Source organism: Panthera leo, chromosome E2 (assembly GCF_018350215.1).
Source record: "Panthera leo isolate Ple1 chromosome E2, P.leo_Ple1_pat1.1, whole genome shotgun sequence".
Classification (NCBI taxonomy): domain Eukaryota; kingdom Metazoa; phylum Chordata; class Mammalia; order Carnivora; family Felidae; genus Panthera; species Panthera leo.
Genome location: NC_056693.1, coordinates 12,346,189 through 12,372,801, shown reverse-complemented (window position 1 = coordinate 12,372,801; position 26,613 = coordinate 12,346,189). Strand labels below are relative to the sequence as shown.

The window sequence follows — 26,613 nt, the reverse complement described above, 5'->3', positions numbered from 1 at the left end:
GGTTCTCTGAGTTTGGGGATATGACTTTCCTAATATATTTGGGACACACAGCATTGTTTTGTTTTGTTTTGTTTTGATCAATGGGCAAGTTTTTGTTTTGTTGAAGAACTAAATGAACGGTATACAGCTCTACTTTTTGTATTTCTGACCCTATCATGAGTTATAAAACCAGTACAGGGAGCCCTATTATCAACTTTTAATGAAATAAACAAATGAGATACTAGCAAGCTTTTCCCACTCTTCCAAAACATTGAAGAAGAGTAAGTATTTCCTAACATATGTGTAGGAGACTTGGCAAATGATATTTCTTCAAATGGGTCATGAAAAAAGAAAGTTTGAAAAACACTGCTTCTGAATGCTTGAAGAATATGTAGTGGGAACCTAATTCTCCAGTGAATTTTACCTACAACACGTATGACTTTGTGTGCTCGCAGGGCATCAACCATTCGAACGAGATATGGTCCACTTGGTAAGGGAAGGAAAGTTTTGGATGATGAAGTTAGCAACCCAAGGAAAAGGCAATTCGGGTAAGATCCAAGTAACTGTGAGTCGTGGAGGCAACTCACCCGTCTCTTTCACATTTTTCCATGCTCATTTCCATCGCCTTGTTCTAAACTGCCAAACCTCTTTCCTGGATTATTACAACAGCCTTTTTATGGGTTGTCCTGCTTCCACACTTCCCATCCTACATGTGTTATCCACGGGAGCAGCCAAAGTGATCCTTAGGAAGTGTACACGAGATTGCCATTCCTCTGTTCAAAATCCATTATGGCTTCTTTTTTCCCCCTTAAAGTTAAAACCACTTAAAGTGGCTCTTTTTTTTTTTTTTTTAATTAAAAAAAATTTTTTTTAATGTTTATTTTTTTTTTGAGAGAGAGAGAAAGACAGAGCTTGAGGTGGGGAGGGGCAGAGAGAGAGGGAGACACAGAATCCGAAGCAGGCTCCAGGCTCCGAGCTGTCCGCACAGAGCCCGATGCGGGGCACGAACCCACAAACCGTGAGATCATGACCTGAAGTGACATCAGGTGCTCAACCGACTAATCCACCCACGTGCCCCTAAAGTGGCTCTTAGAGTCCTCCCTGGCCTGTTCTGCATCCCCACTCCCTCTCCTTTGAATACATCTCCTGTTCTCTTTCCGTTTTTCTTTCTTTCTCAAGATTTAAAAAAATTTTTTAAATTTGTTTTTTAATTTTTTTAATGTTTATTTTTGAGAGAGAGAGAGAGAGAGAGAGAGAGAGAGAGAGAGAGAGGGAGAGGGACAGAGCACGAGCAGGGGAGGGGCAGAGAGAAAGGGAGTCACAGAATCTGAAACAGGCTCCAGGCTGTGAGCTGTCAGCACAGAGCCCGACGTAGGGCTCAAACCCACAAGCTGTGAGATCATGACCTGTGCTAAAGTCAGACGCTTAACCGACTGAGCCACCCAGGCACCTCAAGTTTTTTTTTATTTTTAAGTTGTCTCTACACCCAACGTGGGGCTTAAACTCACAACCGAGATCAAGAGTCACATGCTCTTATCGATGGAGCCGACCAGGTGCTCCTCTCGCTCCATTTCTCCACCCACATCGCCCTCCCTGCTGTCACCAGGACCTGCCAAGTATACTGTACTTTGCTTATTGCTGACTTTCCAAATTACTAGGAGTGTAGTAGACTAAACGACAAAATTTTAAGGTGTGTTTGTTCTTGAGGTGTGAACTTTGACACATCTCACTGGGATAATAGCAAGGTGCCTACGGAGCCGTGTTCCTCTTTGGATGCTCGAGGGGAGAGATTTTTCCCTCGGGCTACCAGCATGTGCGGCCTGCCCAGTTCTCGACTCTCATTCTCCCCCCTCCGTCTTCGAAACCAGCGACACTGCATCTCCCTGACCGTTCTTGGGTACTCTCCCTCTGCCCCTCTTCTGCCTCTTGTGTCTGCTGCCTTTCAGGACCCTTCTGATTACATTCCTCCCGGATAATCCAGGACGATCTTCCTCTTTTTCTGATCAGCTGATCAGCAGCCTGCATCGCATCTGCAACCCAGTTAACACAACATAACAAAAGTTCACGGGTTCTGGGGATGGGACACGGACATCTTTCAGGAACCATTATTAAGTCTGTTACAGAAGCTTCTCCCTCAGGGTCCTTTACTTCTTTGCTCTGCCTGGAACAGTCTTTCCCCAAAACTTCCTGCCGGCTCTTCCCTTCTTCCTTCTGGTCTCTGCAGAGTTTTACTACCATGACACAGGCCTTCTGACCATTCTGTTTAAAATACAATGCTGTCTTTACTCTTCCTGCCTTATATTGTGTCTCATATGTCCTTGCCTCTTACCCCTCTCTCTCCAGTGGATATAATCTTCAGGAGGAGAATTTTGATTGATTTGATTATTGATGTGTCCTCAGTGCCTAGACTAGTCCTGGGATATGGCAGATACCTGTAAATGTTTATTGACTTAGTGAATGACTTAATGGATACGAGAAATGGACTGTATTTCTTGCTTGTGGTGATGGCAGGATAGTTTATTTTTCTGAACGCTTATTACGGGCTTTTAAATTTATTTTACAGTGCACTAAAAGGTCTTTCATTTGCAATTTGGAAAAAACTGCTGAAGACCAATTTATCTATGTCCAAAGTTTTTCCACCCCATTTTCAACGAAACAGCCCAAAGAAACATCCAGACCTTCTCTAAGAAACCAGTGCATAGGCTTCCTTTTCACCCAGTCACTCATGGAAACCGCTAATAAGTGATCCATAAACCAGAGTGAATTGAAGATACTGCAGAACATGTCTTGTCCTCAAATGGCCGGCTATCCAGTTTCTACTTATTTAGATGTAATCACACTTAAGTTTGATTCTTTATGTACCCTTGACTTGTATCACAAGGAAATTTCTTTTTTGATGTTAAAATATTTATTTATTTACTTTTTATGTATTTTTAATTTATATCCAAGTCAGTTAACATACAGCATAATAATGATTTCAGGAATAGAATTTAGTGATTCATCACTTACTTTGAACACTCAGTGCTCATCCCAACAAATGTCCTCCTTAATGCCCCTCACCCATTTAGCCCATCCCCACCACCCAACACCCCGCCAGCAACCCTCAGTTTGTTCTCTGTATGTAAGAGTCTCTGATGGTTTGTCCCCCTCCCTGTTTTTATATTATTGTTGCTTCCCTTCCCTTATGTTCATCTGTTTTCACAAGGAAACTTCTAAGCACTGTGCTTGTGACCATACAGGCAAACATGCTTTCCCTATGGCTTTCCTTTTATAGGGGGCATAGTCATTTCTGGAAAGAAATACTTCTTTTTTTAAAGGTTTTTATTGTAATTCCAGTTAATGTGCCATGTTACATCAGTTTCAGGTGTACAATATAGTGATTCAGCAATTGCATACATCACCTCATGCTCATCACAACAGATGCACTCCTTGATCGCCATCAGCCATTTCACCCCCCCCCCCCCCCCACATCTCCCTTCTGGTAACTACCGGTTTTTTCTCTGTAGTTTCTTGGTTGGTCTCTGTTTTTTTTCCCCCCTTTGTTCATTTGTCTTCTTTCTTAAATTCCACGGATGAGTGAAATCACATGGTATTTGTCTTTCTTTGACTTATTTTACTTAGTATTGTACCCTCTAGATCCATCCATGTCATTGCCCATAGCAAGATTTCGTTCGTTCTTCTAGCCAGATAATGTTCCATTGTGTGTATATACCACATCTTTATCCATTTATCGGTTGATGGACACTTGGGCTGCTTCCACAATGTGGCTATTGTTAATAACACTGCTATAAACATAGGGATGCATGCACGTATCCCTTTGAATTAGTTTTTTAATATTCTTTGGGTGAATAGCTGGTAGTGCAATTGCTGGATGGTAGGTTAGCTCTGTTTTTAACTTTCTGAGGAGCCCCCATACTGTTTCCACAGTGGCTGAACCAGTTTGCATTCCCACCAACAGTACACAACTCCTCACCAACACTTGCTGTCTTCTGTGTTTTTGATTTTAGCCATTCTGACAGGTCTTTTGACAGGGATTGCGTTAAATATGTAGATTGCTTTGGGTAGTACAGACATTTTAACAGTATTTGCTCTTTCAGTCTCAGAGCATGGGATGTCTTTCCATTTCTTTGTGTCATCTTCAGTTTCTTTCATCAGTGTTTTATAGTTTTCAGAGTATAGGTCTTTCACTTCTTTGGTTAGCATAATTCCTACGTATCTCATTATTTTTAGTGTATGTGTAAATGGGATTGATTCCTTAGTTTCTTTTTCTGCTGCCTCATTACTGGTGTGTAGAAACACAGCGGATTTCTGTACATTGAATTTGTATCCTGTGACTCCACTGAATTCATTTATCAGTTCTGGCAGTTTTTTGGTGGAATCTTTCAGGTTTCCTCTATAGGGTATTATGGCTTCTGCAAAATAGTGAAAGTTTGACTTCTTCTTTACTGATGTGTATGATTTTTATTTCTTTCATTTATTTATTTATTTTTAATGTTTATTCATTTTTGAGAGAGAGAGACAGAGACAGACAGAGCACGGGCAGGGGAGGGGCAAAGAGAGGGAGACACAGAATCCGAAGCAGGCTCCAACCTCTGAGCTGTCAGCACAGAGCCCGACGTGGGGCTCGAACCCGCAAACCATGAGATCATGACCTGAACTGAAGTCGGACACTTAACCGACTAAGCCACTCAGGTGCCCCCCAGGTGCTCTTCAGATCTCCCGTTTCTGTGCTGTATGTCCGTGGGCTGTTTGTCCTGCTTTCCTTCCAAGAGCAGCCCCAAAGACTTCAGGCTGTCCCCGAGCCAAGCCTGCTGACTTACAGCTCCAGGCTTTAAGCACCGCTGGTTGCAAGAACTCATGAAATTTGGCCCCTCTTGCTTTCCAAGCCAACTGCCGTGGGGATTCATTTTCCCCGTGCGCTCCCGTGTGCTCGTCTGTCTCACCCCCTTCTCCACAACTACAGCTCCCTCTTCACCACAGCAGCCATGATCCGTTTCTCTCCCAAACTGTGGCCCCACACTTCCTGACTCCTCTGCGGCTTCTTCTCTACCTTTAGTTACAGAGTTTGTGCTGCCATTGTTCAGGTTGATTTCTGGGGTATTTAGGATGTCTCATAGTTATCTACTTGTATTCATGGGACAGTTCATGGGTACTCTTATTCCATTGCCATCTTCCTTCTTCCCCCCAAATACTTCTCTTTTAAAAAAATATTTTTTTAAGTAATTTCTACACCCGACATGGGGCTTGAACTTACAACACCAAGATCAAGAGTCATGTGCTTTACTGACTGACCCAACCAAGCACCCCTAGAACATCTTTTTTTTTTTTTTTAATATTTTAAAAGTTTATTTATTTTTAAAGAGACAGAGGCAGCATGAGCAGGGGAGGGGCAGAGACAGGGAGAGAGAGAGAGAATCCCAAGTAGGCTCTGCACTGTCAGCACAGAGCCCAACACGGGGCTCAAACTCCCGAACTGTGAGATCATGACCTGAGCCAAAACCAAGAATCGTATGCTTAACCGACCGAGCCACCCAGGCGCCCCAAGAAAATCTTTTTTAAAAATGAGGATTCTGATGTCTTTTCCTAGATAGCTGCCCAACAAGTGGAGAAGAAAAAAAAAATCTCAACTTCCTGATCTCTCAAGATAGTAATCAGCTTGAAAGGTTTTGTTTTGCACAGTTTGCCCATCTACAGCGCATTGGCATCTTACAAAGCCTACATCCACCCCACTGTTGCCAAGTTTCCTCTCCATGTGCCAGAAGGGGAGGAGATGAAAGTAACCCCAGTCACACAGCTGAATGTTGTCTATACCTGATCGTTTTGGTCAAAAATTAAGGTATCTATTTCTGCACCTTTATTTTCTACAAATTTAGCCATTAAAGAATAATCATTTCACATGATTTCCATGCATTTATCATGAAGCCTATTGTTTCATCTGCAGTTGATGAACATTATAACCTGGAAAGTATCAGGAAACAGCCCACTCAAAATTGTCACCTCCTTGGAGAGACTTCTTATATCCCCCGCCCAAAGAAAACTATTTTAATGTTTATTTATTTTTGAGAGACACACACACACACACACACACACACACAAAGTGTGAGCAGGGGAGGGACAGAGAGAGAGGGAGACACAAAAGCTGAAGCAGGCTCTAGGCTCTGAGCTGAGGGCACAGATCCTGATGCAGGGCTTGAACCCACGAACCATGAGATCATGACCTGAGCTGAAGTCGGATGCTTAACCGACTGAGTCGCCCTGATGCCCCAAAGAAAACTATTTTAAAGGGACAGTTTATTAAATATAACCATAAACTAGCATGTACCAAGAGGTGCATACACACCTATTAATATTTTTCCAAGTTTTTGCCCTTAGGACTTTCCATTTGAACGCTTTGTTTAATTATAGACTTGCTGAGTTCCTGAACTAAGTTTTCAAACTTTTTAGAGCACAAGCCCTACTAGGAAATGCATCTTTCAGTGTATCCAAAAGAAACATTTCATTTGTGTGTAGATTTATGTGTACGACTTTATAAGAATTCTTGCAATCACCCCATTCCTATGAATAATGATACTCTGATGATTTCTGTCCCTTTTTTTCTAAATGCTTATTGAATGATTTTAAATTTATTTTACAGCCAACTAAAAGGCTATAGTTTTCAGTCAGAAAAACTCATGTGAAAGCCCAATATTCTACATCCAAAGATTTTCCACACTCTCTTTAGTATGAGACAGTCCAGAAGCCTCAGAAGAAACCGGTGCATAAGCCTTTATGTATCCTTTCCACCCCTCGCGGTTCTTGCCATCTTCCAGTTCTTTCGTTAGGAACACCACCCTCCTTGTGGGTATTCCTGTGGGGTACAAATTTCTGACCTCACAGTAAAACTGCAGTTTCCTGTCCCTTTTTAATTTCAGGTATCTTAATTAAGTTACTACATATATTAGCACAAAAATAAGATGAGCTACACATATTGTGTAGAATTTGCGGGAATACTTAGAACATATAGATATAATCAGTTCCGGGTGCTTGATATATAGGATTGCAAAGAGTCTAAGCAACTGTAAGGTTTCGAGGGACAGTTCACACAGACCTCCTGTACTTGACACCGACTAAAAGTTTGAGGGGTTCCCAAAATTGCCTTCAGATTGAATAATTTTCTAAAAGGGCTGGTCGAATTCACTGAAAGCTGTTATGCTTAGTTTATTGCAGGAAAGGCATGAGAAAAAGCATAGGAGAGAGAGTTTAGAGAAGTACCATACGCAGTTTCCATTGTCTTGTCTCCATAGAATCAGAGACGTGTTATTGTGTTACTTTCCAAAATGAAAGTGTACGGTTATACACAGGACATTGGCAATTAGGGAAACTCGTGATCCTCAGCGTCCAGAGTAATTATTGGAGCTCTGTCACATGACCATTCAGTGTAGACTGAATGGTTCATATGGTTATTCTCAGTCTCTTGGTCCATGCCACCAGGTGATTGAAAGCCCCGCCCAACATCATGTTCTTAGTTTTTCTGGTGTGGTCAGTGTCATCCCTAAATCATACTGTTAAAGTAATCTAATGTGACCGAAGTCCCTATTGCGCTCATTTCAGGCATGACATTCCAGGGGCATAGAACTGTCTCTTTGATGTTGAGGACAGGCCTCGTTGTTTATATAACTTATTTGCTGCATATTTTACTATTTAAGAATTTACACCGATTTATGAAATTGAGTGGAAATCGCAAAATTAATATGTATCATTATCATTTTTGTTAATTCTTTGATTTCTAACTTGTCCATTACATATGAGGCTTAGCATGATTCTAAATTTGTTTCATTGGTGCTTAGTGGATAGGACCCTACTGGATTACCTCTTGGTTTCTGTAGGCATTTAAACCAGAGACCATGGTACACACTAGAAGGATGTAGGGAATATTCCCTGGGTTCATTAAACTTTCATGCTCTTTCCTAACTGTTAAGTCTTGAGGACACCGAACAAAGCCTTCATTTGCCCACATCTCTGCATTCTTTGTCTTTTAGGAGACAAAATCCAACACAAGATGGAGACTATTCCTAAAGTGGAACCACATGAAGAACTTTCCTGCTGGCAAATCTGGCAGCATATTGCAGATGACTTAACCTGGTGTCACGACTCCATGATAAAGAGTTCTCAATTCCACAGACAATGGGATTTACCCAGCCACGTTGAGGCAGCACGGTCTATAACCCACACAGGCCAGAAGACTTCCCTGGGAAATGAGTGCAAAAAGATCTTTAGTGAGACCTCCCACTGTGATCTTCAACACATAAACTCAGGGGAGAAGTCTCACACATGTCGCGAGTGTGGGAAATGCTTCTTTTATAGCTCAGCACTTCGTATTCATCAGAGAGTTCACCTGGGAGAGAAACGGTATAGGTGTGAGGAGTGCGGGAAGGAATTCAGTCAGAGCTCATGCCTGCAAACTCATCAGAAAATCCACACCATAGGGAAGCCATTCAAATGTGGGGAATGTGGGAAAGGCTTCAGTCGTAGATCAGAACTTAGTAATCATTGCAGGTTACACTCGGGAGAGAAACTTTATAAGTGTGAGGGATGTGGAAAGGCCTTCATTAATGCTTGCCATCTTCAGGACCATCAGAGAGTCCATACCGGGGAGAAGCCATTCAAGTGTGATATCTGTGGTAAGAACTTCCGTCGTAGATCAGCACTTAATAGTCATTGTGTGGTCCACACGGGAGAAAAACCATACAAGTGTGAGGAGTGTGGGAAGTCCTACACTTGGCGTTCACGTCTTCGTATCCATAAGAAGGTCCACATGGGACAGAAACCATACAAATGTGAAGAATGTGGAAAGAGCTTCTTTTCTAGGACACATCTTTATTATCATCGGAGGTTCCACACAGAGGAGAAACCTTATAATTGCAAGGAATGTGGGAAGAGCTTCAGGTGGGTCTCACCTCTTTTGACACATCAGCGAGTCCACAGTGGAGAAAAACCATTCAAATGTGAAGAATGTGGGAAGGGATTTGGTCAGAAATCGTGCCTGCAAGCTCATCAGAAAGTCCACACCAGAGAAAAGCCATACAAATGTGAGGAATGTGGGAAGGGCTACAAGACGAGCTTGGATCTTGATGTGCACCAGAGTGTCCATTTGGGAGAGAACCCATACACCTGTAGGACATGTGGTAAGCACTTCACTAGGACCTCAAATCTTAAAGTTCATCAGAGAGTCCACACTGGAGAGAAACCGTACAAATGTAATGCGTGTGGTAAGGTCTTCAGTCAATCTGGACATCTAAAATCTCATCAGAGAGTTCACACAGGGGAGAAACCTTACAAGTGTGAGATATGCAGTAAGCAGTTCAGTTCCAGTTCGTATGTTAAAATTCATCACAGAATCCACGTTGAGGATAAATCTCATTCTGTCTCATAGGAGGGAAAACATTTGTTTCATTAAAGTGAATGTTTCAGCCGTAGCTGAATGCGTCCTGGTGATCCCAAGGTCACATAAGTGGTGCAGTGTACAAGGTACAAGAACCTTGACAGTTGTAGCTATCACTCAAGAAAAAAGCCTAAATATAATAATTTCTTTAGGCCTTTATCAGATTCTAATGGTGGACGTTAAAATCGATGTCCCCTGAAATAGAAGCTTCATGAGGGCAGGGAGTTTGTTTGCTGCTGAGTCTATACAATCAGCATTGAATAGCACTCTGTGTATGCACTTAGTACACATTTGTTAAATGAATCAAAAGGAAGAGAGAACTAGGGAAGATTGTGGAGTAGGAGGACGCTAAGCTCCTCTCCTCTCATCGATGCAACTAGACAATACTCACATCAGCGTAAATAACCCAGAAATTGACCCCGACACTGGCAGAACAAAGTCAACATCTAAAGGTAGAGAAGAGGCCATATCAGAGAAGGTAGGAAGGGCAAAGATGCAGTTCGGGAGGGAGCCAGACTGGCCGTCTGTGGAGGGGAAGGAACCAGTGGTGTAGAGAAGACAAAAAACAGACTGTCACACTGGGGAGCCCACATGGGGAAGATGAATCCCTGTAACACTTGGCTTTGAAAGCGAGAGGGGCCAAATGGCATGAGTTCTTAGCAGCCAGCTGGACTTAAAGCCTGGATTTCCAGTGTCTGTGGGCTGGGCTCTGGGAGAGCACGATGAACAGCTGGTGGAGACACAAACAGGAATCAACAGTTTGGCAAATGCCAGGGGCAGACAGGAGGGAGAGCAATTTACTGAGTGTGGCCTGGAGAGGCAGGGATCATGGGGACACTCCTTTGGGAACAAAGGAGGGAACCATTTCCCTCCCTGCCCCCCCCCCCCAGCATAAGCACATGGGTACCTGCTGGAACCAGCACGGCGCCCACACTCCTTACCTAACTTGGTTACACCAGCCCCTGCCCCCCTGTGCTCTGGTGGGTCTGCCTTTCCCAATCACACCTGCTTCAGTCCCGGCACTGTGAAGACCAGAGCAAACCTACCTTGTCTCCTGACCTGTGTGTTTTGCAGAATATCAGTTCCAGAGGTGGCAGCTTCAACAGGTCTCATTTCACAAGCAGACCAACACATATCATTAAAATGGGCTCTACCCAGCTGGGACCAAACACTGCCCACAATAGGCAAAGAGAGCCTCTGCAGGTGACCAGACTGAATAAAAAGAGCCCAGGACACAGCACTGGGGCACAGGCAACACACATAGGAGACCCTGCCCCTGAAGCGACAGGTCCCAGGAAACAGGAGACCATGCACTGCGGGGCACTACAGGACTTGTTCTTCATAAGGGCATTACCTTCGAGAGCAAGAGACACAGCTGACTTTCCTAATATGCAGAAATAGACATGGAGACAAAATGAGATGGGAATATCTCCCAAATGAAAGTACAGGACCACACCACAGCAAGAGACCTAAGCGAAATGGATATAAGTAATATTCCAGACAGAGAATTTAAAGTAATGATCACAGATACTCACTGGGTTTGAGAAGAGTGGAGGACATCACTGAGACCCTTAATAGATTAAAAAGAACCAAGCAGAGATGAACACAATAAATTAAAAATGCACTTGATGGGATAAGAAGAAGGTGAGATGAAACAGGAATGAATGAATGTCCTGGAAGACAGAGTAATGGAAAGTAAGCCACACAAATGAGAGGCAGAAAATCATGGAGATTGAGGATAGGGAACTCAATGACTCCCATCAAGCATAATAGCATAATAACATTTGCATTAAAGGGACCCCAAAAGAAGAGAAAAGGGGGCAGAAATTTTACCTGAAGAAATAATAGCTGAAAACTCACCTAATGTGAGGAAGGAAACAGATAACCAGATCCAGGAGGCACAGAGATCCACCCAAAAAGTCAGCCCAAGGATGTCCACACCAAGATACGTGTTTGTTAAAATGGCAAAAAGTGATAAAATATTTTAAATGAACCAAAGAGGCAAAAAATGTGCAATCTTTACAAATTGTATCTGGAAAAGGAAACCAGCAAAAAACTAATAAATAATTCTGAGGAACGAATAGTTGAAATGCAGAAATACACTGAGTACTGTGTTCCACATCATTATTTTGGTAGTTTCCTATTATGGTTGGCTCTGGCTATCAGCCTGTGTTCTGAGGTTGAATTCTTATTTTTCATGTCTTGATCTCATAGCCCATGGTTTACACAGTAGCAGTTGAACTCTTGTGATTTTTCTCACATTGCAGACTGAAACAATTTAACTTCACAATAATTGGCCACTGCACATACCTTAATTGAATTTTCTCAACAAAGTTAAGGCAAGGGCTCAAAGAAACACTAAAAACATCAGATTTATATAGTAGTGATAAAAAATTTTTCTTAATTTTGAATTTGTCATTGAGTTTTAAATTTCTGCATTTCCATGTAGTCTTTGATATGATTGCCTTCTAATTGTTGTAGGATTTTTTTTTAATCAAACTTCTGTGGTAGAAATTTATGCCAATTTGAAGGACATTTAATTTGTCAGCTTCCCATATTTTCCCCTCATCCCCATGAAAATAAATACTAGAAAAATTTGGGATTTGGTGATTGCATCAAATACATTAATTACAGGGTGCAGAAATGACAGTTATATGTTTTTCTTGGTGACAATAAACATTTTTTTGAAAAGCAGTATATTTCAGAATGTGTAACATGCAACTTCGATCTGGAAATCATACTATAGGAACATACTATGAGATTCAAACAATGAAAAAATGAATACCACATCAATAACGTCACAGAGTTTTAACAATGGAAATAACAAGTGTTCAATAAGAATTTGTTTAAATTTCATATATTCCCGTAATAACATGGGGCCATTAAATTAATGTCAAAGACCTGTAATAGCAGGAGAAGAACATAATAAAAGCTTTGTGAAATCAGACCATAGCCTTCCTAGTGTAATAAATTCATAATTCTGTGTATTATGTGTTTATATACATACATAACACAGAAATGGATACTCTAAATGATATTCTTTGGCAAGGAGTATTTGGTGGCGTTTTCCATTCTGTAATTCTACTGTTGTGTTTTTATTTCTCAGTGAACATCGATTTGATCAAACTGGCAAATTCCAATAGAATTTGAAAGATGATTAGGAGTCCCTTATAGTTGGGTCACCTACTAAGATTGTTCTGCATTATCATATGGCAGATAAGATGAAAACTAAGGAATAAGACATAATTTGTATTCACAGATAAACTAATGAGTATGGTCAACCATGTTTGTTTTTGACGCACAAGATTCATCTTGAGGCATAAGCCAGGGAGCAGGCAAATACTGGAGATAGTAAAGTGGTTATGTTGTGGAGGTTAAGAAAAATGCTTTGAAGAAAAAATGTGCCTGGGTAGGGATCTTACAGAGCATTATAGCATTGGAGCCTCTAAGGAGAAAGAAGCTTTGGATGCCATTCCACACTCCGTGGATGCCATGGTGATATTTTAAGTGTATTGACTGAGGGGTTTACTTACAAAGTGTATCTAATAGATTCATTTTCATAATCAATTTTCTGGGCTCTATCTCCACAGAATACTAGATCCTGCGATCCATGCTATCTCAATTTGCATAGTGGCTTGAGGGTCCCTTCTACCACCTTCAGGTTCTGTGACTTGCTGAGAGGACACAGAATATAGTTGGATTTAGGACTATATTTCAGTGAAAGAATACATGTGTGAAATGTCTACAATAGGACTACAAAAGAAAGGGGTTTTAAAAGGGATTCTTTAAAAAAAATATTCATTTTTGATAGCATGAGTGGGGGAGGCACAGGGACAGAGAGGGACAGAGGGGGACAGAGGATCCGAAGTGGACTCTGCACTGACAGGAGCAAGCCCAATGTGGGGTTTGAACTCACAAACTGAGATCATGACCTGAAGCCAAAGTCGGATGCTCAACCCACTGAGCTACCCAGGCACCCCTGAGAACCTAGGGTTCTTTTTTTTTTTTCTTTTTTTAATGTTTATTCATTTTTGAGAGACACAGACCGTGTGAGTGAGTGGAGGAGGGGCAGAGAGAGAGGGAGTCACAGAAGCTGACGTAGGCTCCCGGCTCTGAGCTGTCCTCACAGAGCCCAACGCGGGGCTCGAACCCACGAGCCGTGAAATCATGACCTGAGCCGAAGTCGGACGCCTAACCGACTGAGCCACCCAGGCGCCCCTGAGAACCTAGGGTTCTTAATGAGAGCTGGTCATGTAGGCGCCATCTACTTAGAAGGTGACAAAACTCAAACCTTCAACAGAGAAAGCGGATGTTCAAAAGAAACCTTGTTGTGCAGTTGAGACACAGTGAACAGCTCTGACCAGTGATGGACGGAGTAAGTCTTCCCAAATCCATGTTCCCCGACACCAGCCAAAATCCAGCCTTGCAAGCAAGCCTAAGGACCATATATAATAGCAAACCTGCTACTCCTCAGGGGATGTGCCAAAACGCTTAATTCATCCAGAAACACACCAGTAGTTGGACACGTTGGGCTTATTATCTGTTGCAGTGGAATACACCCACCAGGGAAAACCACGAAGCGTCCCGAGAGAAAGAGGGTGTCAGAAAGAATCTACTCTAGGATTTGAGCTTTGTTCGGGTGGTTTAGGGAAGGCCTAAAGAATCAGGGTTCCTGGAGTTGAACTACCGTCGGAAAGCAGGAGGAATTCTAAGAGTGAGTATTTCAATAGGTGTTACCTTTTGGGAAGGCTGCCTGGAACAAGAATAATGGTCCAAGTGACAAAGAAGTAGCAGTCGCCCATCTAGCAAAAAAGGGATGCTTGGCATCGTGTGATGGCACAGCGACCTCGTTTTTGTGTGTATCTCGACAAAATTAAGAAGGGGACTTGTTTCGTCTCACTTTACCATGGTCTCAGAGAACGCTCATTTGAGGATGGTGTTCTGTGATTCATTTATGTCCCAAAGGAGACTAACATGGCCTAGCTTCGAGGGCTACACCAGCTTCCAGATGTCTGGCCGTTTCGTTTTTAGTTCTCATTCCATCCAGTGTAACGTTCTACAGCCATCATTTGGAAGGAGTTAGACTTTTTTCAAAAATTTTTTTTAAATGTTTCTATTTATTTTTGAGACAGAGAGAGACAAGCATGAGCAGGGGAGGGGCAGAGAGAGAGGGAGACACAGAATCTGAAGCAGGTTCCAGGCTCCGAGCTGTCGGCACAGAGCCGGACGCGGGGCTCAAACTCACAGACGGCGAGATCATGACCTGAGCTGAAGTCGGATGCTTAACCGACTGAGCCACCCAAGCGCCCCTAGACTTTCAAAACTGGTATTACAAAATGATCAGCTTATATGGATATAGAACGTGAGACTTCATTTTATTTTTCAATTACTTTTTTTTTTAGAGAGAAAGAGAGATTGTGTGTTTGTGGGGGGTGGTCAGAGGGGCAGAAGGAGAAAGAGAATCTTAAGTAGGCTCCACACCCAGCACAGACCCTGACAAAGGGCTTGATCTCACCACGGTGAGATCATGCCCTGAGCCAAAATCAAGAGTGAGACACTCAACCAACTGAACCACCCATGCACCCTGAGACTTCATTTTATTTTATTTTTTTTTTTAACTTTTTTTATTTTTGAGACAGAGAGAGACAGAGCATGAACGGGGGAGGGGCAGAGAGAGAGGGAGACACAGAATCCAAAACAGGCTCCAGGCTCTGAGCCATCAGCCCAGAGCCTGACGCGGGGCTCAAACTCACAGACCGCGAGATCGTGACCTGGGCTGAAGTCGGCCGCTTAACCAACTGAGCCACCCAGGCGCCCCGAGACTTCATTTTAAAAATTAAATATATATGTTGATAGCTAGCTAGCTAGATATGGATAGATATAGATATATATTGATATATGTTTATGGGGAGACAATTTTTATCTTCAGGAGGAAGGATTCTAGGTGCATTTTTCTTATTTTGCTTCATACTATTTTTAGTTTTTAGTAACATACATCTCTTAAAATTAACTATATGCAATAAAATAACTATAAAATATAAGACATTTTTATCAGAAAGTATAAACGAAAAAACTCTTAATACTAAAATATGCTCTCCCACCTACAGAATCCTCCTCCGTGATTTGCCTTTAAATCATGGGCTTTGGGTGTCAGAATAAGTCCAATGTCAAGTTCTGCAGCTATTGCCCTTGCTTTGAGATACTGGACAATTTTGTAACTTCACAGAAGCTTGACATGTTCACCTCCAAAGTAGGGATAATAATTTAAAAAAAATTTTTATTTTAGAGAGAGAGTGAGCGAGAGCGCGCACGCGCACACACACACACGGGAGGGGCAAAAGGAGAGAATCCCAAGCAGGCTCCCTGATCAGCGCAGAGGCCAATGTGGGGCCGGATCCCACCACCCTGAGATCATGACCCTAGCCAAAATCAAGAACCACATGCTCAACCTGCTGAGCCCCCCAGGCACCCCGGGATAATAATTTTAATATACAGTTTAAATAAGGGAAGCGTGCTTTTCCATGAGGACAAGCTTCCACTTGGGCCCTAAATTCCTCCCAAGTCTGTGGTGTGTCTGGAGTAGAAGCGGGTAACTTCCTCGCTTCTCGCCGCCCCTCCCGCATAATTCTCCCTCACCCATTCTTTGAACTCTGTTTTGGCCTCATATCGTCAGATTACATTAAACATCCTCCCCCTCTCAGTCGTCTAGTGTCCCTTAAGCAATCATTCCCCGTTAATTTCTTGAAGATTGTACCTCCTCACCTAATCCCTTTCCAACAACACTCCTGTCACAACTGGAGGCATTTCGAATTCGGAAGTCGTGCCCATGGTATAATTTCGCTGAGGACTCAGGCAGAGGTAACGCAGACTCTTAACATGGAAACCCGTATTACCACCTAGGAAGTCGGGACTGCGTGACCCCTTCCATTCTGGCATTTGGGGAAGCGTAGACAAGGAGCTTCCAGCAGCCGCAACTTGCTTAGGAGCGCGAGCCTAAGAACGTTTTGCCTTTAGCATTCTGGGAGATGTAGTCCCCACGCTCCGTGTAGTCGCGTTCACTTCCGCTCAGGAAGGCGGGTCTGGTGCATCCTGGGAGATGTAGTCCAGAAGCTCCAGGTTCTCGCGGGCACTTCCGCTGGGGGAGTGGGAGGTTGCTCCTGAATTTTCTATGGAAGCGGTGCGTCAGTTCCGCCTCTCCCAGCGCTTCCAAACTTCCTGAATCTGTGCTTGGAACCTGCAGCGACAGGGCGACTTAGGGGGGAAAAAAGCCTGAGCGGAGCACGCAGGTATTAGCGGGGGGGAAGGCAGTGGTGTGCGTCTCTGGGGGAGTCTCTGCGTTCGTGGTGGGTCCCGAGGCCCGGGGTGGGGCGTGGGGTGGGGTCACCTATCGCCTGGCTTGAGTTTCTGCTTGTCTCAGCTCGCCCCGTGCGCCTCCCTACACCCACGCGTGCCTGTGCTTCCTGGTGTTCCAGGATTGTAAGAGGTGGTGAAAGAGGACTTCAGCTGCCTCCATTTTGACCTCAAACTTTCTGGCTGGCTTCTTTCCCGCTTGTCTCTTGGCGCAGGTGGCACAGCCTTGGGGGCAAAGCAGCCCCTGGTGCGAACCTAAACTAACCCCTCAAGCCGTAAGGGCTGCCCTGCGCCAGCAAGACCCCGTTTGTGATTGACCCCAAGATAGTAATCCGTTTGACCTTCGCTGCCCACCTGCAGTACCCGCCCGCCTTCACCCCACCTTTTGCTTACATAAACTTGGACGTATTTTCAGGCACTTTGAAGACAGTCTTGGAGCCGTTAGTCTGCAGTCTTTTGGCGTTCGCCTTACTGAGATAAATTCTTTTCTTATTCCCCTGGACTAGATTCTCTGCCTTCGGATTTTGTCAGCAGCGAGGGACCAAATGGGGTCTGTTTGGGACCTCCCCAAAGCCAGATGCTCTTGCCCCCTCCTCCCCACCCCGCCCCCGCTCGCCAGCTATGGCTGTGGAAATAAAAATCTCAAAACAGCTCCTGGCGTATGGTGAATGGTGATCTCTTTTTGGTATTAATTTCCCGAGCATCAGTCAAGTCCCCAGGTTAGGGTCACATATCCAACTGCGGTGATCTTTGCTCTTCTCTGATTCCTGCTGAATCAGGTTGCTGGATCATCCTGGGCCCCTTCTTTTAAAAAAAATTTTTTTTTTAATGTTTTTATTTTTGGGAGAGAGACAGAGCATGAGTGGGGGAGGGGCAGAGAGAGAAGGAGACACAGAATTCGAAGCAGGCTCCAGGCTCTAAGCCATCAGCACAGAGCCTAATGTGGGGCTCAAACCTACAAACTGTGAGATCATGACCTGAGCCGAAGCTAGACGCTCAACTGACTGAGCCACTCGGGCGCCCCATCCTGGGCCCCTTCTAATCTCTCTTTTCAGAAGGTGCCGGTAGTAATGGAACTAAGGTTGAGTTCCCACCTTGGTGACTCAGAAACCTTACCAGATTGAGTTGTTGCATAAAGAAAACTTTGATTTGCAGGCAAAGAAGGAGATCACAGGGGAATGGCTTCCGCAGCCGGGAATCCCCAAAAGAGGGTGGATGGGTTCCTTTTGTTTAGGGTTAGGATGGATATTTAGATAGGGAAGGCTTGTCATGGTAGGTAGAGGCAGGCATAGGGATGAGCATGCGCCCTAAGGAAACATGCCTGTATGTTGTGTGTTATGTACATGAGGCTGAGGCTCCTCCTTGGGCAGAAATTTTAGGATTATAATGAGGTAAAGGTAATTGTAGGTCAGTCCAGAAGCCACTCTGTGCAGGCACGAGTTGGGGGTCTAGCTCAGAAGTTCTGGGTGGTCTGGGTCTGCGGCAGGTCTTGTCAGGGCAGTTGTCATCACCTGAGGTGGTTTCCGGTTTCATTCGCCTGAGTTAAGAGGTAAGGTAGAAAAGAGAGTTTAAGGGGAAATGTAAGACATAGGTGGGTGAGTACAAGCAGGTGGGCGTTAGATGTCAGGTCTTGGGGTCTAGTTGGTGATGAGGGTTGCTTCCAGATTGCATTTTTATTATTATTATTATTTTAGAGAGAGAGAGCATGCATGCATGAGTTGGGGAGAGGGGTACAGGGAGAGAGAGAATCTTAACAGGCTCCACAACCCTGGGATCACGACCGGAGGCGAAATCAAGAGTCTCTTGCACAACCAACCAGCTGAGTCACCCCAGGCGGGGCGCCTAGATTGCACTGTTATTGAGGACAGTGACATGATCATGGCATTTCATGACATTATTTTTTTTCTTCCCCAGCCTGATTTCTCAGAAAGGGCTGCACAGAGGTGGAAAGAGTGACTCCCCTGGCTACTGACAGCAAAGTTCCACGTGAGTGGGATTTGGCTTCTTTCTTTCTTTCTCTCTTTCTCTCTTTCTCTCTTTCTCTCTTTCTCTCTTTCTTTCTTATGTTTATTTATTTTGAGAGAAAGCGTGTGTGGATGAGTTGGGGAGGGGGAGAGAGAGGGAGAGAGAGAGAATCCCAAGCAGGCCCTCTGCTGTCAGCACAGAGCCTGTCCTGGCCTGGGAAAAGGAAGGGGGTTGCTCATTCTCCCTACCTGAGATCATGACCTGAGCAGAAATCAGGAGACAGACGCTTAACGGACTGAGCCACCCAGGGGCCCCTGGGCATTTTTCTTTTACAACGATAGTCACGTCAATTAGATAATGTATAGGTTGTGTAATTGGGCATGGGTATTAGTAATAATCCTTAATTGCCAACCTCAACCATGACGGTTTTATACAAATAAATATATTGGGCCACACCACAGCTATGCGAAGAAATTCTGCCTTTTTTTTTTTCCTAGTCAATAATATGAGATTGAGACCCAGGGAGCATAAGTGATTTGCCCACAGTCCCCACCTAGTAAGAGGCTGAACTGGGGTTGGAATGAAGGCAGCCTGAGTCCAGAGCTCAGGTTGCTAATCTCTTGAGCATGTTCTGCAGCTGTAGGAACCAGCAGGCACCAGACCTTGGGGTAGTTAGTACTTGGGTCTGGAGGACCTTAAAAGCAAGGCTAACGGGCTTTGACTTTTCTGAGTTTTTAAAAACATTGTCAACTATTTTATTCTTACTAGTAATATGCTTTATTCTTTTTTTTGAAGTTTATGTATTTTGAGAGAGACAGAGGCATTGTGAGTGGGGGAGGGGCAGAAAGAGAGAATCCCAAGTAGGCTGAGCAGTGCCAGCACATAGCCCAATATAGGGGCCCGGACCCATGAAACCATGAGACATGACCTGAGCTGAAACTAAGAGTCGGACACCTAACCGACTGAGCCACCCAGGTGCCTCTTTAAAGAACTGTATCATTATGGAACAATCAAAAAATACAGAAATATGAGGGAAAAATTATTTTATTTTTTAAGAAATTTTTTAAATGTTTACTTTTTGAGAGAGACAGAGTGTGAGTGCGGGAGAGACAGAGAGGGAGACACAATCCTAAGCAGGCTCCAGGCTCCAAGCTGTCAGCACAGAGCCCTACGCGGGGTTTGAACTCGGGAACCACGAGATCATGACCTGGGCCGAAGTTGGACACTTAACCGACTGAGCCACCCAGGCGCGCTGGAAAAAATTTTTTTAATTACCCGGTAATCGAGGATGTAAAGATAATAACTGTGAAGCTTTTAATGCATTTCTATTTGGTGGTTGTTTGTGTATATTTGTATGTTTGTTTATGAACATTCTGCACATTGATCATATTTTTCTGTGTTTAGCCTCTGATGTATTTTAACTATGGAAATTTTGTTTACGATTTAAAAAAAAATTTTTTTAATGTTTATTTATTTTTGAGAGAGAGAGAGAGACAGAGCACAAGCAGGGGAGGGGCAGAGAGGGAGACAGAATCCAAAGCAAGCTTCAGGCTCTGAACTGACAGCACAGAGCCTGACACGGGGCTCGAGTTCATGAACTGTGACTTCATGACTTGAGCTGAAGTCAGAGGCTTAACCGACTGAGCCACCCAGGCACCCCCCCCTTTTTTTTTTTTTTTTACGATTTTTAAGTAACCTCTATACCCGTTGTGGGGCTCATATGATCAAGAGTTGAGCCAGGCAGGTGCCACAGAGCTATGGCCAATTTTTAAACATTGCCAAGAAAAGTGAATTTCCATTTAATTTCACAATTGTCTTTATTATCCCCGTTATTATTGTTGTTCCTGTGAGTGTTTCCTGACAGTATAAGACTTTATTTTTGCATAATTTAAAATTAAAAATTTTTCCATTGAAAAGTTGCAAAAATAGTGTAAGGAGTTCTCATATACTTTTTTTTTAAGTTGTTTTCTTTTTTCTAATTTATGTGTTTTGAGAGAGAGCGAGTTGAAGAGGGGCAGAGAGAGAGGGAGAGAGAAAATCCCAAGCAGGCTCCTTGCTATCTTGTGCAGAGCCTGATGCAGGGCTCAATCCCACGAACCTTGAAGTCACTACCTGAGCTGAGACCAAGAGCCAGATGCTTACCTGATTGAGCCATCTAGGTGCCCCCTCAAATACTCTTTACACAAATTCCCCAGTTGTTTACATTTTGCCTGTCTTGTGGCTCCGTCAGCCACGTAACACCAGGAATATACCTGCAATTCAATGACAGCTTCTTTTAGCTTTCTGAAGGAAGGAAGCCCCACATATGGGTAATCAGGTATCTTGGTAAAAAGGATTCAGGGGAGGCTGATTATAGAATTTTAACATCCCGTGCTTGGTAATATTGGATGTTATACTATATGATAGAGTTATCTATCAGATGTTAGATGTTTAGTAAGTAATTACAAATAGTAGTTAATGGTGTTGTTACTTATTAAATAATGCTAGATAACATATAACATCCTGGTTTGTAATGTGCAGTCTTCTATTTAATTTTGTTCTGTGTTTCATGTAAACGCCTTATAACCAGTCTCCCCTCCCCCGTCTCATTTCAAAGTCCAATTTTATGTACTGCCTTAAACTGTATATTTGTTGATAGACATTGTACAAAACTTTTATCATAAACTTGATGTTCTTTAATGTGGAATGCATTCCATAACCTTTGTCTTTTTTGTTGATGCTGCTTCTTTCTTTCTTTCTTTCTTTTTTTTTTTTTTTTTTTTTTGCTTTTTGTTTTTCACGTAAGCTCTACACCCAACGTGGGGCCCGAACTCACAACCCGGAGAGCAAGAGTCACACGCGCCATCGACTGAGCCAGGTGCCCCTGTTCTTGATGCTTTTGAAGAGTGTAGAGGCAAGTTAGTTTGGAGAAGTTCTTCATTTGGGGTTTATCATATGCACTTACTACGTGTTTAGGTTCAGTAATGCGTCATTAGCAGGGATCCCATAGAACATTGAGGCGTCCTTGACATTGCAGCATAACAGGAGCCAAAGGACGTCGGTCTGTCCGTATATCGGTGAACTCAACGTTCTTACCTAAGCTAAGGTGATTTCTATTAGGTTTCTCCACTGCGAAGTCACTAATTTTTATTTGTTATATTTTTTTAAAGATTGTATTTTTTAAGTAACCTCTATACCCAGCGTGGGGCTGGAACTCACAACCCCCAGATCTAGAGTCCCACGCTTTACCGACTGAACCAGCCAGACTTCCCTAAAGTTACTATTTTTTAAATCAAAATGAGTAAAGTTTATGGGGAGATACACTTACTGGTTGGCATTCTGCTGTGAGGCCAGGCTTCCCCATGTTCCCTGCTTATTCACTCAAATATAAATACCTTTATCAAGATGCACTCAGAATCTGTCAGTTAGTTTTGTGATTTAAATGACACGTAGATGAACAAACATTTATTAATATCAACTTGATGTGTATTGTACATATCGTAGAATCTGCCCATTTTAGTTGCACAAATCAGTGATTTTTAGTAACTTTGCTGAGTGGTGCAGCCATTGCTGTAATTCAGTTTAGAACATGTTCATTCCCCCAGTTGGATTCCTCAGGCCCATTTTCAGTTCACCTCCATTTTCTCCCCTAACACCCAGGTGACCACCAACCTGCTTTCTTTCTCCTTAGATTTGCCTCTTCTGGACATTTTCTAGACATGGAATCATAAAATATCTGGCCTTTTGTGACTGGCTTCTTTGACTTTCAGCAGCGTTTACCAGGTTCATCCATGTTGTGGCGTGATCCATACTTCATTCCTTTTAATTACAGTAAAAGCATCTGAAAAACATTCCACTGTACAGATTTGTCACAATTTGTTTATCTGTGCATAAGTCATAGGTCAACATTTCGGTGGTTTCCGGTTGGAGGGTTATCAGGAATAATGGTGCTGTGAACACTCATGTTCGGATTTCCAGTAATCGTCCCGGGACGGGAGGGGAGTGACATCCCGGGCTACCTTTAATGTCTTTTTTCCGCCTCCCTAGGCCCCCCACCAGGTGCGGTTCTGCCTTCCTGGGATCTGTGCAACTCTGTGCTCTGCACACTGCCAGAAGTAGGAGGACCCGTGACCATGTTCAAGGTGAGTAGGGCTTGCCTTTCTCACTTTCCAAATTCCATCTCATTATTCAGATGGTCACACCTTTTTCTGGGGATGACTCGAGCAGAGCTCCGGGCGTTGGAGGACCTGTTTTGTGCCAGGGTCTTCCCTTGTCCCTTTTGAATTTACTTTGCATGTATTTTTAGTTTTTGCTTTATTATTATTTTTCTTACGGAGTAGAAAAATTACTAGAAATGAGCAATTCTTCCAATTCATTACTTCCTTTCTGACAAGTGAGCTATTTTTATTTTCTCCCTCTCTTATCCTTGTCAATATCCATAACTGAATTTGTATTCGTGATATACATCTAATTTTAATTCTGATGTTTTTCCTTTAATGTTTTGTAATGTTCGTTTTTCACAGTCGCATCCTGTCCCCATTGAATCGATGTACTTTTTATCTTTACTTCCTGTTCAAAGACATGTATGTGGTTTAGGGATTTTACTGTTTTTTATTTTTTTATTTTTGAGAGAGAGCGTGAGCAGGGGTGGAGAGGAGAGAGAGAGAGAGAGAGAGAGAGAGAGAATAAAAGCAGGCTCCATGCTGTCAGCACAGAGTCCAGTGCAGGGCTTGAACCCACAAACCATGAGATCGTGACCTGAGCTGAAACCAAGAATCAGACGTTTAACCAACCGAGCCACCCAGGCACCCCTCGAGAGATGATTTCCACAGCTGGCCTGCTCCCTGACCCCTTTCTCAGAGTCACCCCGCCACACTGACCTGCTCAGCGCTGCAGGCACGTTGATAGCAGTTAGCACAGTCATTTATAAAATTTAAATTTTAAATGTAAAATCTTTAAATTTCTCTGTGGCCAGAGATACCTGATACGGAATTACCAGGAGCAACAACCTGAGGCAAAAATACTTGCTACAGGGATGCCAAAATAAAAAGGCAGAGCCCATAAGAGGAATCTTATGCATATGGTAAAGGGCAAAAATCCAGTGAAATACAAACAAGGATGAGAGCAAGCATGTGAAAAATGAGAAACACAAATAAACATCTCAAAGGGAGTTATGTTAATTTACAGTCAAATAAGTGGCAATAATAATACAAGTTGTTCTTGTAAACCAGATTAGCAAAACCGTGGAAAAATGTATAGCCTGCTCTTGGCTGTCATTTGGAGACCCAGGACTGTTGTATTCTTCTTTTTTTTTTTTTTTTAAATTTTTTTTTTTAACGTTTATTTATTTTTGAGACAGAGAGAGACAGAGCATGAACGGGGCAGGGTCAAAGAGAGAGGGAGACACAGAATCTGAAGCAGGCTCCAGGCTCTGAGCTGTCAGCACAGAGCCCGATGCGGGGCTCGAACTCACCGACCGCGAGATCATGACCTGAGCCAAAGTCGGACGCTTAACCGACTGAGCCACCCAGGTGCCCCAGAGCTGTTGTATTCTTTTGAAAGATTAGCGGTGTAGGAAAAAGAGGGGGAAGAAAATCTGCCATCATATGATCACAATTTTAAACGTGCTCATTTTTGACGTTTTAATTTTACTTTGCGATCATTTTCAAGTGGTCAGGGAAACAAGGTCTATGTAAAATGATGTTCTTTGCAGGATACGTTGTAATGAGAAAAATACGTAAAATTAAATACTGTTTAATCGGTATCGTTAAGTATAGTTTTCTGTTCTCTGGGATAACAGCCACAAAATGAGATGAAATATTTTTTTAATTTATTTATTTTAGAGAGCCAGAGCAAGTGGGGGAGGGGCAGAGAGAGAAGAAGAGAGAGAATCCCAAGCGGGTTCTGCACTGCCAGCACAGAGCCTGATGTGGGGCTTGAACTCTCTAACCATGAGATCATGACCTGAGCTGAAATGAAGAGTTGGACACTTAACCAATGAGCCACCCAGTCACCCCGAGAGGAAATATTTTTATTTTTTATTTTCTTAGAGAGCTTGGGAGCAAGTGTATGCAGGTGGGGGAAGGGCAGAGGGAGAGAGAGAATCCCAAGCAGGCTCCACGCCTGGTGCGGACCCCACCCTGGGGCTCGAGTTCACAACCGTGAGATCTGAGATCATGACCTGAGCCGAAATCAAGATTGGACGCTAACCAGCTGAACCACCTGGGTGCCCTGATGAGATAGTTGTTGATAATGGCAACGTGAAGAAATAATATGAATAATAACAAAGGTCTGTTAGGCACTTATTCTGTGCCATGCACTGTTCCAAGTGCTAGGGATATTCCCTGGTTTAATCCTTGAAGGAACTCTGTCACAGAAGGACCACATACGGAGAAGAAACTCAGGCACATGGACAGACTTGTCCAAAGTCACACAGCTAGTAAGGCACAGGCCCTTGGGAATCGCACAGAGGCCTGCTGGTTCCGGAACATGATGCCGAACGTTACATGGGAGAACCACGGAGCTGTCCCACAAGGTTAGCAAAAGCTCGTTAGTGGCACATGTGAAAGCAAAGTGATAGGGTTCGTGCGTGTGTGAGAGGAGGAAGGTGGGTGTTGTCAAACGTTTGAACTAAATTGCTGAATGCTTCTGGGGCAGTCAGCACCACGCGTCGCGAAGTAAAACGTGTGTTGTCCAGGATGCGTGTTTAGAGTTTTTGGCGGTTACTTGTAAGTAGACTCCACGAGGACACAAAAACACAAGGACGTTGTCATTGCCACACATTTTGGTGAGGCTGACGAAACTCACCGTGGCATTGGCAGGGTAGAAGGAGAAGCGCCTGGAAGCCTACAGATGGACTTGAGCCCCTCACACTCTGGAACTACGTCCCACCATCCTCTCCAGCTTTTCCGTGCTGCCCCGCTCCCAGTGGCCATTGGGTGCGAGATTGAGGTTATGTGTGCTTGGTGTTGTAGGAGGCAGTGACGTTCAAGGACGTGGCTGTGGTCTTCACGGAGGAGGAGCTGGGGCTGCTTGACCCCGCCCAGAAGAAGCTGTATGGAGACGTGATGCTGGAGAACTTCCGGAACCTGCTCTCTCTGGGTGAGGACAGGCGCTCTGTGACTCAGTGTCAGCTTCCTGGATTGGCTTTGTGTGTTTGTGTGTTCAAAGCTTTGGGGGTCTTGAAATGGTCCCTTGTATTTATGGTGTACTAACAATTTTTAATAACATAAAGTGGGAAATCTCAGTTCATTAGAACAGAATATATTGCAGCAAGATCTCCCGCCAATTTTGTCAGTGGTGTAGGAGCCTGGTGGGAGATTTGGTGAAAATAGACATTGGTTAGAAATAGGTGTTTGTAATGCACGTTTCTGCATGTATGTCTGGGTCTTGAAATATGGGCCATGTTTGTTTGGTTTTTTTTATTTTTTTTAGTGTTTATTTATTTTTGAGAGAGAGACACAGAGTGTGAGCAGGGGAGGTGCAGAGAAAGAGGGAGACACAGAATCCAAAGCAGGCTCCAGGCTCTGAGCGGTCGGCACAGAGCCCGACTCGGGGCTCAAACCCACAAACCGCGAGATCATGGGCTGAGCCGAAGTCGGAGGCTTAACCGACTGAGCCACCCAGGTGCCCCAATATGGGCCATGTTTTTAAAAATGTTTGAAAAATGCTGGTTTTGATTAATTGATCAGTATGTGCAGGAATCCAAATGTTCAGTCGATTGTACCTTTAGTGTGTGCGTTCTATTTATTTCTAAATGTCTTTCTAGTTTTGAGAGAGGGAGCATGTGTGCTCAAGCACGTGAGTGGGCGAGGGGCGGAGAGAAGGAGAGAGGGGATCTGAAGTGGGTTCGAGCTCTCGAACCATGACATCATGCGCTGAGCCAAAGTTAGATCCTTAACCACCTGAGCCACCCAAGC

At 43.6% G+C, this 26,613-nt stretch overlaps 2 protein-coding genes across 4 annotated transcripts in view; both read left to right on the top strand.

The window, feature by feature from the left end:
- The window catches only part of LOC122208904, a 69,016-nt gene extending 56,717 nt beyond the window's left edge, over positions 1 to 12,299 (top strand). Inside the window, exons 14-15 of the mRNA XM_042920354.1 lie at positions 435 to 527; positions 7,998 to 12,299. Coding sequence (XP_042776288.1) covers positions 435 to 527; positions 7,998 to 9,391 — 1,487 coding nt within the window. The 3' untranslated portion in view covers positions 9,392 to 12,299. The remainder of the gene's footprint in view (positions 1 to 434; positions 528 to 7,997) is intronic.
- A 6,374-nt stretch (positions 12,300 to 18,673) lies between these two features.
- Positions 18,674 to 26,613, top strand: part of LOC122208111 (zinc finger protein 227-like) — a 74,806-nt gene continuing 66,866 nt past the window's right edge. Inside the window, exons 1-4 of one of the 3 annotated variants that reach the window (XM_042918794.1) lie at positions 18,674 to 18,736; positions 21,501 to 21,572; positions 22,742 to 22,836; positions 25,669 to 25,795. In XM_042918794.1, coding sequence (XP_042774728.1) covers positions 22,828 to 22,836; positions 25,669 to 25,795 — 136 coding nt within the window. In that variant the 5' untranslated portion in view covers positions 18,674 to 18,736; positions 21,501 to 21,572; positions 22,742 to 22,827. Of the gene's footprint in view, positions 18,737 to 21,500; positions 21,609 to 22,741; positions 22,837 to 24,777; positions 25,230 to 25,668; positions 25,796 to 26,613 lie in introns of those variants that run through there. The other 2 variants (XM_042918793.1, XM_042918792.1) reach the window with 2 other exon arrangements.